This window comes from Bactrocera oleae, chromosome 2, assembly GCF_042242935.1.
Source record: "Bactrocera oleae isolate idBacOlea1 chromosome 2, idBacOlea1, whole genome shotgun sequence".
Lineage (NCBI taxonomy): Eukaryota > Metazoa > Arthropoda > Insecta > Diptera > Tephritidae > Bactrocera > Bactrocera oleae.
The window spans coordinates 68,234,813-68,253,904 of NC_091536.1; the positions used below are offsets into that span (position 1 = coordinate 68,234,813).

General features: G+C 33.7%; 1 protein-coding gene and 1 long non-coding RNA gene across 4 annotated transcripts in view; one reads left to right on the top strand and one right to left on the bottom strand.

The window, feature by feature from the left end:
- The window catches only part of LOC118681841 (uncharacterized), a 73,318-nt gene that overhangs the window by 5,710 nt on the left and 48,516 nt on the right, over nucleotides 1–19,092 (top strand). The gene's annotated exons all lie outside the window — the stretch shown is intronic.
- Nucleotides 1,119–19,092, bottom strand: part of LOC106617314 (fatty-acid amide hydrolase 2) — a 42,152-nt gene continuing 24,178 nt past the window's right edge. For all 3 annotated transcript variants that reach the window (XM_036368323.2, XM_014234421.3, XM_070105566.1), the window contains one exon: nucleotides 1,119–4,445. In XM_036368323.2, coding sequence (XP_036224216.1) covers nucleotides 3,045–4,445 — 1,401 coding nt within the window. In that variant the 3' untranslated portion in view covers nucleotides 1,119–3,044. The remainder of the gene's footprint in view (nucleotides 4,446–19,092) is intronic.

Sequence of the window (19,092 nt, forward strand, 5' to 3'; positions counted from 1 at the left end):
TTGGCATAAAGTGATTGTATGGAAAAGTTTTTTCATTTGACGATATATCTGCACCAAATTTGAACACTATAGCATATAGCGTTCATACAAACTGAACGATCGGAATCAAGTGCTTGTATGGAAATATCTCATATTGTCCTGACGCAATTTGAATAGATTATTTTCTTAGACAACGCTACAATATCTGAATTTTTTAGATCGGATTACTATATTATATAGCTTTCATACAAACTGAACAATCAAAATCAAGTTCTTGTATGGAATCCATCTTCGGTGCAAGCGAAGTTAACGTTTTTTGTTGTTTTTTCTTTAATTTTTGTTATTTTATTTTACCTTTCTAATTAGTTTCAACTTACTATGATTTTTTTCACTTTTTATCATTTTCAAAGGTTTCGGACCTTTTTTAATACATTTATATTTTCGAAAATTTAAAAAATCGAATCATTAAAGATTTTACAACCACAATATTTTTTGTATTTCATAAGTTCAAAATAATAATAAAGCAATATTTTTGCTTACTCTACACTTGCCAAAATTACTGTAAACTACAGCCCATATGACGGCTATAAATTTGATTTTCAACGGTAATTTTGCAAGGCTCGTAAATTCATCAGTTAAACATAACCGGACACTTTTCTCGACATAAACACGTAATTATACACATTAGAGCCAATTATGCAAATATGTATGTATTGTCTGTATGTGTGTTTGTATTTGAATGAGTATGTGTGCACATTTACAAAAGTAACGTATTAATTTTGCTCGAATTTCGCATTTCAGCGACTGCTTGCATATATGTATATATGTATGTATATGTAGGTACGTATTTCTGTATGTGTGCATATGCATGCATTTGCAGCGCAGTTGAATTGAACGTTTTCACGCGCATTTTCGTTCACGAAGGTTAACTTCTTGTTGCTTTTCGCTTTGAAGTATTGCGAAATTTACAGCAATTACACACAACATTCTTAGCGTTAGCACTGAAATAAAGTAAACTGCAAAAACACAAACAATTTGTAACAAACTAAATACAAAATATATAAATTTAATATACCACAGCAATTTAATTTGTGTGGCCAACCGCTTCTGGTTAATTAGATTGAAAAGATTGTGTGGTCTAGTATGTTCGAAATTTTCGCTGATTGTTTATTCGAAAACTGTTGGTCATTATTTAGTTATGCAATTACTCAGCTCACATGCTTGCTTATATTTATGTACATATACAATATATGTATGTATGTATGTATGTTTATAGTCTATAATTATGCTTTTTTTCAAGTACTCGTATAACAATTATTTTTATAAATTTTGTTTACAATAATCATAATGTATAATCGTGTATGATACTCTTTTTGGATTGTTGTTGGCTTAATTAATTAATTATTAATGGAATATGATAGTGTGCGTGATGTATGACAGTTATTCGCATATATACTAGCATCCTAGAAACGAAATATTATATATATATGTATGTATAGCAATAAGTGACATTTTTAAGGTCCAAGTAACAACACAGTTTATTAATTGTTGTTTTTGTTTTTAGATTATGCATGAAGTACATGTCTGTTAATGTTAGGTCTAGCAAATATAAATCCATAATTTTTGCAGTAAATAAATTGAAATAAGCATCGTTTCGTTCGACAACTTGTTGGCATGTTGAAGGTAACCTCATAGAAACCCTGTTGTTGTTGTTGTTGTTGTTGTAGCGGCAGAATTCTACCGAGTTGACAGTCCTTGGCCGGAATAAATCTGGGTCCGTTCCGGTTACGTAGACCCGACTGTCGTGGGAACGGCATAGAAACCTTCGTTCCTATTGGCAAAAAATCGATTTTCACAAGCTGCTCCTGAAGCGAATTTTGCACAAGCAAAGTCATTTGCCGGAGACAGGAACAGGTAGTAATCACTTGATGCTAGGTTCAAACTATGAAGTAGATGCATAAAATTATCCCAACCCAGCTCCTGGAGCTTTTGGCGAGTCATTATCGATGTGTGGGGCCTAGCATTGTCGTGATGTCACATAACTCCTCTCCTATTGGACAAAGCTGGTCCCTTCTGGACGCTTGCTTACTTTAGACGGTCCAATTACTGACAGTATAGATTTGAATTAAGAGTTTAGTCGTGAGGAAGTAGTTTATAGTAGATTATTCCCTGCCAGTCCTACCAAACTCATTGCAAACCCTTCCTGACAGTCATTATTGGCTAGGCCACCGTTTGCGCCGGCTTACAACGCTTCGACCACGACCGTAACCCACTTTTCATCACCAGTAACCATCCGCTTTAGAAATGGATGGATCGATTTTATTGTGATTCAACAGACATTCGCAGATGAAAATTTGGTACTCTTTTGCGTAAACTCGTGTGGCACCCATAGAACGACCTTCTTTTTAAATCCATCGTTATATAAATATTAACAAACGGTTTTTTTACAGATTACTAAAGCTATCTATTGCAAAAAGAATAGATTTATTTTTACAAGACCCAACACATTTCATATCAAATAATTAATTAAAATAATAATAATAATAACGCCAGCAATAATTGAGAAAATGGAAACCTAAATAAGGAAAAAATCTCATTAAATTTATTTTTGAAATTTACAAAAGTCTTTAAATTATGAAAAAGTGTATTTTTTCTATAAATACTCATGATGACAAAACAAATTTAATTTTAATTACAAAAATGTGATGCGCCCGATTTATAAATTAAAATAAATCTATGTATATATATTGTAAATAGAGTTATCAAAAAAAATTTTTTTTTATAACGTAACATCAGTCCCTTTGCAAAGCTTCGAAAATTTACGTCCAAGAGCTTTACTAAACTCAGAGCATGTGTAGCACAAGTGAGACACTAAAGTGTGTAGAAGCACAACCGCTACATTCCAGCTTATATATTCTTCGGAATTACTGAGATAGGTTAGACTGCAGCATTATAGACACATCCTTTGCACCTTATGTTTATCTACAATTATGAAATGTCGCTTTCTCGCTCTCACACAAATGCGCTTTCACTTTCTTTGTCGCACTCTGCTCCTTACTATTGCTTTAGACTCGCTTCGCGGACTCCTCCGACGGCGGTCGCACCCAACCACCGTAGCGTCGCTCCATTTCACGCGCTACCGCCAAGCAGAGATGATCCTGTCCCGGATTCGCCACCACTTGTATGCCCATTGGCAGATTGCGTCGATCCAAACCGATCATACAATTGGTGACGGGCAAGCCCAGCGTATTGAATATTGCCATATACATGGGCTCCAACAGCTTGTGGTAGATTTGATAATGCTGATGCGCAGTATTCGGAAATGTTGGATAGAGAAAGACGCCGTCGTTGCCGAGCAGCTCTTTGAATTCAGTCTTGAGCGCCTCAATGATAGTGGCCAAGTGCTTGTGGCGTGAATTCGGTATGATTTTCATGAAATTTTGCAAATGTCCGAATATCACCGACGGCAATATGCTATCCGAACAGCCGAAAAAGTATTTAACTGTTTCGGTGCATACGGTTTTAGGGCGTTCGCCTTCTTCTGTTTTGTAATAGATGGTTTCAATATTCTTCATGGTCAGCATGGCGGATAGTGAAATATCTAGTGACAGTTTCATTTTTCTAATATTGACACGTTTTGCATTGAAATCGGTGGCCACGCGATTGATGGCGGCATGCAGATCCCGACTCAGCGGACGCATCATGCCCGATGGACCATCGTTATCCATAAAAAAGAAACGTATGGTTTGTGGACTAAGTTCACGTTCAAGTGTCAGCTTAGGTCCAGTAGGATCCAACATACATTTGAGCAATAATGGTAGATCCTTAGCGTAACGTGTCATCGGCGCAATGGTAAAGAAATCACCCCATTTGGGGTAATCGCTAGTCGGATGGTGACCCTTAAATGAAACTGAGTATGGTGTTGGTTTGTGTCCCCAAATACCGCTGAACATGGCAGGCAGACGTGACGAACCACCAATGTCAGAAGTGAGCCCCAACAGCGAAGCACCACTCGCCAACAAAGCAGCCTCACCACCCGAAGAGCCACCGGGTGTGCGCTTCAAATCGTACGGGTTCTTCGTTTGACCCGTCACATTGTTATAGGTCTCCCATAGCAAGCACAATTCCGGTGTGTTCGATACCAGCATTATTATGCCTCCACAACGTTTGATCTGCTCCACCACAGGCGCATCGGATTTAGCAATTTGTGGTGTTTTGAAAACGCGTCCCGCTTGATTGGTTAAACCCTTGACAGCGATACTCTCCTTCACCGTTACCGGTATGCCCAACAATGGTGTATGTTCCTCCATCTCCTCGATGGTGTTGATGCCAGACGCGATAAGGCGATCAGTTTCCCGTGCCTCCTCGAGCGCCTCTTCGAAGCGATCCTGCACAATCGCATTAATCAACGGATTCACCTGATTACACCGCTCGATGTACGCCTCGACCACCTCTTCGCTTTTGATCTGCGGAAGAGAAATAAATGAGAATATAATTTATTGCCTTTATTTTTAGTACTTAAATGGATGGTATGAGTAATGTGTCGTTAAACTAATAAACGAGTTAAATTTAAGGCAACCTCTGCGGTCGCACCACAAAAACAAAATTCAACAGTAAAAAGCAATCTCAATTGAAAGAAAGTAAGATATTTGCAAGCTAACAAGACGTACGATCAGATGGGCGCAATGAATTAGTAATGTGTCGCTGAGACTTTCATTAAACAAGATTTCACATTAGGGCGTGCCCTATTTGTAAACTTAATTTTTCCTCTTAACGTCTACAAAATTTTTTAAGTCCTTAAAATATGTCAGAACAAATATTAAAAGCTTCTAGGGCGATGCATTTTATGTTTAAGCTGTGTCAATTAGTAGCACACAGTAACTACTTAAAAATCACTTACTTTTATGAGTATTTGCAGTTTCGATAACAAGAAAATTAGCACTCTATCCAGCTAAGAACATCATCTATTTGAATTTTGTATGCTAGTTTCTCGCAAAGATGAGAGGCAATATCTGAGAAATTATTTAAAACGCGCTCTCATTGGAAGGTGGAACACCAAAAGAAAAACGTCGTTCGCAATTTCGTTTTCATTATAGTTATTTTTAAAACAGTTTTTTTATTAAATAATTTCTCTCTTCGCATATTTCTTTGAACTATTTATTTCATTTGTCTGACATTTGTTGACAATAGATTTTTAATCAAACAGACGCTTTTAATTTAAAAGTAAACAATTTTTCATCTTTGCATGGACAATCTTACACTAATTTATTGACAATTAAGCGTTAATTGACAATAAGTAAATTATGTTGCGATTAAGAACGGCTTAACGGATAATATCCACTTTTGAATTTCAAAAGATCGATTATGTAACATATGTATATCTAACGTATGTATATATAACTGAGAATATTTTTGGAATTCGAAGTTGATCCGCAAAATAATTTCGAATATATGAGCGGTTTTATAAATTTTTAACTACTACTAAGTTTAAATAAGTTAAAACCATTCCTTAGTTACGGCCCAGACCCTCATGCTTCCTAAAAATAGTGCCAAATATATTTACTTGCCTTTGACAAGAGTATTTAATTCCTGTCTTAAGCACGTTATATTTCCTTTAATATGGAAACAGTCATTTATAATCCCTTTGCATAAAAGTGGATTTAGGTCCAACATTGAAAACTATAGAAGTATTGCAAAACTATCAGTTATACCTAAACTTTTTGAAGCTATCATCGCAGACCATATAACTTTTTCGATTTCTCCGTTAATTTCCTTATCTCAGCATGGATTTCGTAAAGGGAAATTGACTCTAACAAACTTGCTTGAATTTGTAAACCATGTACCATTGGATTTTAGAAAGCATACGGATGCTATATACACAGACTTTTGCAAAGCTTTCGATAAAGCAAATCTCTCGACTCTCATACATAAACTTGATCTTCTGGGCGTTCAGCCAAGATTTTTTCAATGGGTAGCTTCTTATCTTTATAATATATAGAACACAACGAGTGATATTTAAGGATACTCTTTCAAATACAATTAATGTCTCTTCAGGTGTTCCGCAAGGTGGTCGTCATCTTGGCCCCATTCTATTTTTGTTGTTTATTAACGATATCTCTTTGTAAAATAAATTCTCAAAAATTTTACTATACGCCGACGACGTGTAGCTTTTTAAATCATACACTTAACTGATGAAAGGTGTCTGTTGCAAAAAGACCTAAACAATTTGGTTGCATGGTGTGATGGAAATTATTTGCCATTGAATCTCAATAAATGTAAGGCAATGTGCTTTTCCCGTAGATCTGTGCACCCTTCTCCCTATGTAATAAAAAACCATAGTCGAAAGTAAGTTTTTAACTATGTTGATTTGGGAGTTAATATGGACCCTAAGCTTAATTTGAATATTCATATTGATATGAAAGCAAAAGGTGTCCTCAGATTTGTTAAACGTTGAATTTAGAAATCCGTAACACTAACTAAACCACTTTTTACAACTTTGATTAGATCTATATTAGAATATGACTCTGTTGTATGGAACCCTAGCTACCAAATCCATTCTGAGAAGTAAGAGTCTGTTCAAAAACAATTTTTACTTTTCGCCTTAGGCCATTTTCGATGGGATTCTAGCGTAAGTCTACCTCCATACACTAGTCATTTAAAACTTATAAATCTACTTACACTTTCTAATCGTAGGGAAACGCTTGGCATAATATTCTTAATGAAAATCTTGAATGGAACAGTTTGCAAGTATTTTCTCCTGTCTGATATTAAATTTAATTTGTTTCGCTTTTCGAGGCAGTTTAGACCTTTACTGTTAAAATCCTGTAGATCGAATGACTATAACTCTCTTGCCTTTTCTGACTCGGCTAATTCCGCACGTATGCGGATTGCGCCTCTCGCGTCGGTTGGGCGGGAAGAGGGTAATCGTTGGGTTATTATTATTATATCCAGGACAACAAAAACAAATTGTTGTTTTTGTAGAGCTGTATTATCTTGCTGATAAAAAGATACAACAAAACGGAAAAGGAAAAACATAAAATTAAAAAATATTATAAAAAAAAACTACCACCCTAATGTATATTAAGAATTTATTCACACAATTTAAATCTGCCTTTAATTGAATGGAATTCAAATACGTCGCACCACATTTGCGGTTGACTGGCATAAATTTGCATAATATCCAGTAAATGACAGTGAAAAAGCACATTGTCTCAAAGTACCTTCTGCTGCTGCGCTTGACACTCCACCTTCGCCCTTTAAAGGCACGAGTGTGTTATGCATGTGAATGTACTACTCACTAATAGTTTCTACGCTAGCGCCGACTGGATTGACATTTACGGTGGAAAGCGGTGTATTTACGCGTGTGCAAAAAAAAACTTTACATTTAATTATCTGTTATTAGTTTTAATAGATTTGTTTAACTCTCCATTTTATTGCAAATTATTATCAAAGCTGACATTAACACCCCATTAATGACGCTTTCGAGGAAATGCACACGCTAATGTACCGCACGTAACGGAACGTTTGATGCTGCGCTTTGCACTTTGATTGAGTTTTGTAGAATTTTTTTAAGTGACAAAGAAATTTCGCTAATAATAATTGCATTGTCAAGAAGGAGATTTACAATGCATATTTTAATGGGGAGAATTTCGGGGAGAATATAAATTGAGTAATTAAAATCGATCGAAATAAACTGAGCTATAATTTATTTAAGGTAAGTTTTTTTATTTGTAGCAGAGATTTAAAGTTTGCAAATAATCTATTAGTCTTCACTTATCTGGACTTTGAATGAAAACGAACATTTCCTTAATTGCAAAATTGTGTTATCTTACCCAACATATGTTCTTTTTGTTTGTGATTTGAGTTTGTAGTCAACCAACATGTACATATATTTTCTCTTCTGAAGTCGATCATTCGATATGAATCCCTAAATAATCACTACTTCCACTCATTCTCCCTCATGTATCATTTTATATTTAGTATATTTTGCTTATCTTTGTAGTTGAAGGATAATTTCACAAAGACTTTTGTCGTTGTTTACGAGGGAAAAAGTAAATATACTTAATGCAGATTTGCAATAGTCGATAGCGGTTGACGAGAGAGTTGATGAAATATTTTTTCACTTTTTCGTAACAGTATACTTTTATGTTCTCTTCAAAATTGAAGTCATCAACTGCTGTACATAAGATTTTTAGAATCTTCTCCAGAACAAAAAGGCTTCAATACACTTTGAGAGCATTTGGAAATCGCGATTTTATGTAAAGTTGCGTGATCTTTATGGTACATAACTTAATATTTATTTTCTTATATATATTTTTTGATTTATTCAATGCACATTGCTTCTCGTTAAGGAAAAATCTTCATTTTCTGCTTGACTAATTTGTAGAGGCTTGCTCACGGTTTCGGTCTAAAAACTTAGCAAGCTTGTCTAAATTAATGTAGAATAATAAAAAGCATAAAAAGTTATTTATTTTTATATTAACAAAATTTATATAATTCATGTTTGTATGTATATATTATATATCATATATATGTATATATGTCTCTAATTAGCTCTTGCATTTCCAAGATGTTTAGCCAAGAAGAAAAAAATCTGTCTTTGGTTTAATAATATTTGGAAATAGAGGACGCATCAAGCCTACTGAAGAGAGACCTTATTGAAATAAATGTATTTGAGTTGATCAGAGCTTTCTCCTGAAGTCAAATGTAATCCCTTACAGACATTTATATGAGAACCATGCTCACACTTTCAGAATTTTATTATAGAATCAATTAATAAGAATTCATATGTAGCAAATTATATTACTATAGAGAATGAAAGTGTTTCCATTCGTCACTCAAATATCCTGCTCTTCTAAATAACTCTAACCATTAGACTTATTAAGACTGAAGGGTCTTTTTTACGAATATTGAATTTCATTTTAGTTTAAGTCTAGCTTAGTGAAGCTTTTAAATGCTAAATAAGCGAGAGCATACAGCCTCTTTCAATAAAATATCCACCGAGACCCAAATGACTATCAATTAGCCTTACAAAGTAGACATACGAGTATATCTTGAAAGAACCATTATTTTCTGGGACAGATAAGTTTCAGAATGTCTGTAAGTATCGCAGGTTTTAACCTATGATATACTTGAACCGAATTGCTTGTTTCTTACAACCCAGGCGATCTGGCAATTTCCATACTCTGTCAACATGTTGCACAAGGCTAATATTGCTATAGTTATTATTTAATTCACCTAATGGATATTTTTAATACCTAGAGCTAATCACGATAGTGATTTGGTTATAAATCAAAACGATCAGGATGACAAGATGAATTGTTGTCTGCTTGTACATTCGTCTGTGCCTGCATTAACTCGCGTAAAAATCAAGATATCTTCATCAAACTTGGCACACAATTAGAGATCGATTATTGCTTTGAATATACAAAATCAGCAGTGGGTGCCCGCAAACGGTAATATGCTATAAATCATTAGGTCCTTAAAGTGTGAATCTCAAATTTAACAGATGAGTTACGGGCGTACGATAACTCCATAGAAATAAGCCAGAAATGCTAAAGCATATAAATATAAAAAGAATGATATGTAGGGTGTATACGAGTGTATACATAAGTCATTTTCAAAATATTTTAAAATTATTAAATTTAACTAACTGTTTTAAGTTTTAATATTATTTTTCTGAGTCAGAGGCCTTTCCCACAAAAATAAAGTTTCGTGCATCTTTTATGCATACAACTTATTGCAAAAATCCATAAAATATATTAATTTCCACACATACTGACTTTAATAGCTTATACATCATATGAAATGTTTAAACACATATGTAGCTAATATATAATATGCAGATCTATGTATATTATGTATGTGCATACATATGTATAACTGTATTTAAATGTCATATGTCAAAATATGTAATCGTAATTAATGGGAATGTCAATGAATGACGCATTACTCGCTCGCTACCTTCATCGCTGGCAAGAAACGACCTCAAACGCTTATGTAGGGCAGCGACCGCAATCGAAATTGCAAGCTCCGATGCGAGAGCAAATGTAACCGTAGACAAATGCGTTAATTCAAACACTGAGCTTAGAGGGTAATCCAAATGGATGAGCGGCTGACAGCAGCGATAATAGAGGTGGCGGCGCTTCAATGTGTATGTATGTTTGTTTATATTATATATGGCTTGATGCATAAGTTCATGTGTTTATATATGTACACGTTTGTATGCATGTCTAATTGTTGTCCCTTGTTGTTGTTGTTTGCGTACGTTATTGATACCAATGGAGGTCGTCCATCAACGGCGCTAACGCAACAATTGCCAATATACATACAATGTAAATGCATACCTCTATATATAACATATACATACATATGTATCTAAAAACTGTGAAGTAAATAGCGTCAAAATGTCTGGCAACAAGACTGGCTTTCAATTTAACTGCCATGCTTTTATTTTCAATTGACTATTTGGCAGCAAGTTGGGCTCGTCCAGTGCAAGCCTTAATGTACTTATATAGTATGGTATGTGTGTATTTTATGAATTTATGTATAAATATTAGGGTGGGTAAAAAAAACGAATACTTTTACTTTTTTGTCACTTGGTACTCTGAAAAATTGGTTTTAGGATACCTCTAAGAAAGTTTCTCCAAGTATGAGCTTATAATTAAAGAATAGATGAATACATATGCATATACATTTATATACACATATGAAGATGGATAGATAGACATCTCGTAAACGTTTAACTTGATCGTAAAATTTTAAGAGACCATTTTCCGATTTATAATGATTTTATTTTCCATTGATTTATGAAATTCATTAAAAAAAATGTCGCCTTAAAATAATCAAACTTTAAGTTAATATCTTTTAAACGGTTAGGTTTACGAAAAAATAAGATTAGGGCCCTTTTTGGAGGAAATTGAATTCCTACAAAATGCGAGACGTGAATTTTTCTATCAGATAATAAGAAATAAAAGAAAACTGTAAGACGAAGGACCTTTCCGTTACAATTTATTGAGCTTTAAGAACTCATACTTGGAAAGACTTTCTTAGAGATGTCTAAGAATCTACTTTTCAGATTATCAAGCGAAAAAAAATGTTCTTTTTTTACCCACCCTAATGAATATATAGATTTTAGTCCGATCTGAACAAATTCTTCGGATATTGTACCATTACCTTGGACAATAAGCAATAGAAAATATATATTGTCAAATGAAAAAGTTTTTCAGTTTCTATAGCAGCTATATGCTATACCGGTTCCTACAAATTAGAGATCGATAACTCAAAAACGTAGGGATTAGTTCGCCTATATACAGACATACAGACGGACGGAAATGGTGCTCAGCCTATATAAAATTTTTCTCATAAATATGAGTGTTTATTTAAAGACATAATATTTATGAGCACGTCTTTTACAATACCTGCAGCTCTTATATACACATTTATCTACTGACATGTCAATATTTTTCATACATCGTTGAATGAATGAGCAAATGCACGCACGCGCGCATAAACAATCGAAACCATTGAGCGTGAAGAGCAACCCAATTATTTAGCAATAAGCTAACAGATATAAACAAAGTATATATATATGTGCCATATATATATGTATATGCAATTGCATTGCAATTTGTTGCCTCGAACTGGTTGCTTACTAATTGTCTAAGATAATGAAAACGTCAGTTTTTGCGACACAATCATAAAAGGATTGCAAAATTATATCAACGAATTTCATAATCCGCAACAGTTGTAACTATGTAATTGTATAGGGTGTGTTTTTTAGAGTTATCATTTACTTAACGGTTAGCTGTCTAATCAGCTGTCAAAATAAACACATACATTGGTATGTTTAACACTTATGCTCTGTTTAATTTGTGAAACTACCAGACAAAAACTTGCACCAGAGCAAAGTTTAAAAAATTTGTAAAGCTGGCGTTTTGAGTGAACATTTTCCGAGCACTTCCCACCGTAAAATCTTCAGCAATGTGGCGATATTAAAATCACTCATACGCAATGTAATCAAAAGAAATTTCACATCTATTATAATTATACAAAAAGGTTTGAAATAAAATTTTTTTCAATTTATGTACACTGCGAGTCATCAGATTAGCACACTTTGGGCTTAAATAGTTGTGGTTAATTTTTATCAAAACTGAAGAAACTATAATTTTAAAATTATAACCGATTTTTAACGAATTAATTTACTACTAAATAAAACAACAGTTAGTGTTTTACCTTTTTTCCATATTTTTTAATAATTTTTATTTGAAATCAACGAAAAAATAAACAATTTAAATTAGGTCATCAGCTTTATTTAGCATTATTTTAGCTAAGAACGTATTTTTAAACTTATGTATTATCTAATTTAAACATTTGTATACAACACATTTGATGTGCAAGTAAAATTGCATGTGCTAACCTGATGACGCAAAAATAAAGCATACTTTTCGACTAAAAAGTACAGAAAATACCAAAAACCATGTAACGGTATATTCTTATCGAATGATTTCTTTAGCAGTGATTGTTCATACAAAGATGAGAAAACAATAAAGTAAAGCTTAAACTTAGTAACAAAAAAGTCAGAAGAATTGTTTATGGCTGATGAAGGTGTGCTAACCTGGTGACGCGCAGTATATGTTTTGGAAAGAACTGCTACTAAGACTTTTTTCCTATAAGCTTAAATATTACCGGATTCCTTTGTTCACAATTCTTTAAAACTTACCTTTGTACCTAAAATATGAATAATACTTTTATAGCTAATTTCGATATTAAGATATTGCTTGTTCTCGCTTAACTTTAATTTTACTTAACTTTGAAAAAAACTAATTTAAAGACTAAAAGTTAGCATGGTCACAAACTTTCGAACAATCAGAGTAAAGTCACGCAACTGAAACTGTATTAAGGGGAACTTTTCACGGGTCTTCCTAGTTCTGGAAACGTTAAAGTTAACAGATTGAAATTTTGCAGTAAAAAATTTATGCAACCCAAAATCAACGTGTCGTACAGAGAGGTACGCTCTCACTCTAATACAAGTAGCAGGGCTCGTCTGTAGTTAGAGACTGCGTTTTCTCACTTTGAAATGTATCGAGCTATTGCTAAACGGAAGTCTACCTTTGTGTCATAATTACTGGATTTGGAACTGTTTGAATTGATATTGGACGATATATTAAAGAAACCGCTATGTTTTCTTCTTAAATATGAAAATATATCTAGTAAATTCACAGAGCCTCTTCACACAAAAACTTTCTTTAAGCTGTGCAGCACATGAATCTCTTCGTAGTGAGACTACAAATTATGTAGTATTCACTTACATTCTGTTATAAACACACACATGGACGTTTATAAATCCGAGATTATAATCACTGTTTGTATGCAGTAGTGTTGTAGACACTGCCTTTTGAGGTTATCATTACCTGCGTGCGGTATTTGCTTGGAAAGTGTCTTTCATACTTAGATTATTATATACTATACGAACATATATATAATATATTGTATATATGTATACAAATATATATACTTACACATACTTGTATGCACAATACTAATTATTTAAAATGTTTCCATTTGGCTGACTCATTTGTTTTTGTCTAATTTAAATTGTGAAAATAAATATATAATTATGATTTGTAAACATTTTGAAATATTTTTTTTCTTCTTGATGCAGGAAACATTTTTATTGATTGTGGATTAGATTAAAACTTATTAAGTTAGTAAAAAAAATGTTAATGAGTAATGTAGAAATATTGTCATGTTGGTTATTAACACTAAGTTTACGGGACCCGTCAATTTTATGGAACTCAAACTTTTCAATTAATATCTCGAAAACCGCTTAATCGATTTCAATCATTTTGAATCGTAAATTAATAATTTTTTCTAAAGAATTTATGCACACAGTTTTTTTCCCCTAAATCTTCCACTTTTTGAGATTAGCAAATATAAGACTTCACTGATTACCCTTTTCTAGAAATCATAAGCAAAAACACGAGATATAATAAGAAATTGACCAAAATTAACAACATCAATGAGGATTATTCTGAGATGTCCTCCGAAGAAGATCAATATGAATTAGGCGAAAGTGGTGATTACAATGAAGATTTTGAACCCACTGAAACTGCAGAAATGGAAGAATCCTCAGGTAGTGAAGAGGAAAACTTCTTCAATATAAGTCGTAACAAGAAAAGAGCACGGATTATTTCTAGTTCAGACACCGAGGATGAGAGGACGAGTTTTCTAAGTACATCCGTGTAATGGAAGAAATTGAAATCGCAGTTGACAGGACACGGTGGGTGAGACTGAAAGCAAGGAAATCTATGGGTAGGCCGTCCGTTCATACTATATTCAAGGATAATGCAGAGCGAACTGGTTACGCAAAAAGAAATGTCGGGTTCTGTAACTAGTCCTTTTGAATTGATATTTGACGCTTATATTATGAAACATAAAAAAACCGAAACCAGGCACGTCGAGTTTTGAAGAACAACTGGAAAATTAAAGTTCCCGAATAACGTAGTTTTCTATCAATACTATATATCTTATCTATGGTCCAAAAAATGGAATCGTTTTTTCCGAGACACAATGACCAGAGATAGATTTATACAAATTCTGAGATTTATACGTTTTGATAAACGGACCAAGCACTAAGAACTAAGCACCAATCATAGAAATATACAGATAGAAAACAATAAAAAATGTGTTCCAGAAACTATTACATTTTATAATAAAACAAACTTTGATGTCATTTTCGCGGACCAAATCACACGCAAATACTTGTATAGTGTGAAAGCAAGGTGTTTTCTATGTCCTTTCCAATTGTTTTATAATATTGTATTTTAGATTTGGCAGCGATAAACGCGTGGATATTGTACAAAAAGTGTACCGGATTGAAAATATCCAGAAAGGAATTTATATTTTCTTTAGCCGATGAATTAGCTGGAGAAAAAAAGTAGGGCATTCGTCCCAGTTCAGACGTTTCAGATCAGGCACATTCAACATCACGAGTGCGAAAAAGTTGCAAAGTAGGCTATTGTAATAAAAATAGAAACAGTAATTGCTGTATGTATTGTAAAAATATCGTACGCGGAAAATGCACAAAAGAAATTTAATACTTATGTAAAAAATGTCCTCAATAAATATGATTACATAGCCTTTATATTATTATTATTAATATTTTATTTTTACGTGAAGCCTTATATTGTTAAACTCAGATTTAGTTTGAATAATTTGTATTTGTATTTTTAATATTCATCCACCCTGTTAAATTAACCCAAATGTTGGAAATAATATCGGGTATACGGAGGCTAGCTGAAGGCCAAGACTATTTTGGTCACCAAAACTTATGTTATATTAAATCTAAGAGATGGTGTTATTGTCCATAGTACTAGTGTTGAAAACGTGTTTATTCGCGCTAAAAGTTTGTCTTTGACAGTTTTTCGATTGATTGACTCAGTACGTTGTGAGCGCTCGTCAAAGATGGACACCAGCAAAGAGAAAATTCCAAAGCGGCTGAAAAAATTAATTTAGTTCATGGGCCCGATACTGTAAACGAGCGTGTAACACAAAAGTGGTTTGCTAGGTTCCGTTCCGGTAATTTCGATGTCAAAGATGCACCACGCGTCGGCAGGCCTGTCATCGAAAATTGCGATAAAATCATGGAAATAGTGGAAACAGACCGTCACGTGAGCACTTATTTAATTGCTGAGGAGCTAAAGATAAGCCAGAAAACCGTTTGGAACCATTTGCATAAGCTTGGATTCAAAAAGAAGCTCGATGTTTGCGTGTCACATGAATCAACGCAAAAAAACATGATGGACCGAACTTCCATCTGCGAGTCGCTGCTGAATCGCAACAAAATCGACCCGTTTCTGAAGCGGATTGTAACTGGCGATGAAAAGTGGGTCACTTACGATAACATCGAGCGCAACGGTCGTGGTCAAAACTCGGGGAAGCGGCCCAGACGATGGCCAAGACCGGATTGACGGCCAGGAAAGTTTTGCTGTGTGTTTGGTGGGATTGGCAAGGAATCATCTACTACGAGCTGCTCCCCTATGGCCAAACGCTCAATTCGGCCCTCTACTGCCAACAACTGGACCGCTTGAAGGCAGCACTCATCCAGATGAGGTCATATATGATCAACAGAGGCCGAATTGTGTTCCATCAGGGCAACGCCAGGCCACACATGTCTTTGGTGACGCGGCAGAAGCTCCGGGAGCTCGGATGTGAGGTCTTAATGCACCCACCGTATAGTCCGGACCTGGCACCAAGTGATAACCATCTTTTCCTGTCCATGGCGAACTCGCTTTATGGTGAGAAGTTGGCCTCAAGAGAGGCCTATGGAAATTGGAGTTTTTTACCAAGTAGGACGCAGCCTTCTACGAGAGGTGTATAATGAAGTTGGCATCTCTTTGGCAACAAGTTTACGAACAAAACGGGGCATATTTGACTTAAACGGGCAAATGTACACAAAGTACAAAGTTGAAAAACTGACCTAATATTATCATATTTAAGCTTTATACATATTCAAGGCAATATTATAACATTTCCATTATCTCACATAAAATATAGAAATATGTATTGTATATATATATATATATAAGAGATATGGCGAGTTGTAGAGAACATATACGGTATAAGGACAAACGGAGCGACGGAGAACCTCATACCAGTACCATAGCTTAAGTAGTTTTCGAGATGTGGGTAGTAATTATATTAAATGTTAAGGCCATGCCCGACACGGAGGGCTGGCAAACATCTCCTCATCCGGATCATATACCTGACCCTATGTCTATCACTATAATTTTTTGTTGATACAAACCTCGCTAAGTGAATAAAAGCATTACACTACTGTGATTTCAATATCACAATATTATGTATTTAATATAAATGTATTACTCTGTATTCATTAAAACGTAATTTAATGTGGATATCATTGAATGTAGTAATATGTGCATATTTAAAGCGACGATAATTGCGATAAGTGCCAATAATTGTAAATTCCAGCTTAATGTCGACTAATGACATGTTGCATGCACTGGATTCAGAGAATTAAACAGATTATTTTCATCATAAAATATAATAACACCAATATTTACAGTTTATGTGCAATTTATGTATTTATATGTAAATAACTGATCATGATATCTCGATGAATAAAAGATAATTATGTTATAATCTTTCTCTTCGATAAGTTTTCGTTTATTTCGCGGATTATAAACGCAACACTATATATACAAATATTGTATTAACTATCCACTATTAATAAGCTTACTAATTCCTTAAGTATCGTAGAATATATTAGGTTCTGCCATTGTTCCCCAAAATGGCGACCTAAGTAACTAAAGATATAAAAAAAAATATCAACTGCAATCATATATCAATAATTCATGTTTGCGTAATTTTACTTCGCTTCTTTGCTTAGTAGGGAAATTCGTCTTACCGCGTAAAAATATTTTAGTATCCTCTTAGTTTCAAGGCTTACTTTTTCTATAAACTATTATTAATTATTTTTAAGACATGAAGTTTCTTAAATCTATAAAAACAAATATTTTTACTTTAATTTTTGACACACTGGTAAAACCGGTATAAGATATCTAAAAAAACACTTTGGTAGTTTTGAAGTAAGCATACTCTCTTGTATCGAGCTCACCACAACAACTTTGTTATTGCTTTTATATGTAATTTTTGTTTTACAAGAGAGATAATTGGCGAATTGAAAACAACTAATAACAAATTAGCACCTTTCATCCGAATTTCGATAACGGCACTAGCAAATATAATTTTCTCTCAATCGAAGTGCATAACTTCGATTTATATACTCTCTATAACTGACAGAATTTGTTTAATATGCTATAATGTGCACCCTGATGTTTATAGATTATGTCATAACATTTGCAACTATATAATTATATTTATGGCGTGTGGCACGTTTCAATTTCGTATGGACGCAATCGCAAGGAAATATCATTTATTATAGCCTCGCAACATGTTGCTACAGAGTATAATAGCTTTGTTCACCTAACGGTGTTACAAACAACTAAAACTGATTGAGACAGATATAGAGTTATATATAAATAATATTATATTATATAAATAATATTAATATAAATAATAAATGATCAGGATGACGAGAGACGTCCGTCTCTCCGTGCTAGTGATAACTTAAGTAAAATCGAGATATCTTGCCAAATATGATCGCGGTAGCGAGGGGCATACAAAGTGAAAACGAGTAAAATCAGATCCCCATATAACGGTTATATTGAAAGCTACTAAAAGTGCATTAACTCACTGAACAAATGCGAGACAAGCCTAAATTTTACAATCAAGATGGTAGGGAGAGCTTTATAAAAGTAGATGTAAAAATTGGAAATTGTGCCTTTAAGCTATTTCATCTCACGTCTAAAAACAGTCGATCGAATCGAACTATAACTTTTCAATGAGCCAGACACCAAATATGTGGATCCCAGTGCACATGGGTAATATTTTACTGAGCATATCGGTCAATTTGTGAAGTCTAGTATTGAAATTCTTAAGAATATTTGTATGCTGACAGCATGCAAAACGCATTAAATCAGCGCAAAACTTCCTTTTGTCCCCATATACTTAATATACATATTTTCAAATATCCGCTTGATTTTATACCAGATATAATTGTTAATCTGTGAGATATTTTAATGAAATTTGGAGAATATATATTTCTGGATATGATATTTCGTTATACCGAAACTGAATAAAATCGGGTTAAAATATTCCCTATCGCACATATACCTTTTGTAAGAAAATTGACAAGAATTATGTATATAAGATTTTCAAACTTCCGGTTTTCTTTGGTTGATATTTTTCCAATGTATCCGATATATTCAATTAAGCTTGTATAGAGTTTATATCACATACATATATCTAATTTGAGTTAAATAGGTTGATTTTAATATAAATATTTCGGACAAGCAAAATGTAGTAATGAAACTGAGTGAGTCTATATCTTATAATATACATAAGTTAACTAAAAACCAAATTTGATTGTAATCCATCCAGTTTCTTCGAATAATGCATTTTGAATTGTTTCGCAACATTTCTTAATATAAAGTTCTGCAACTTCTGAAAGTATTTGGTCGTCTTTGATCC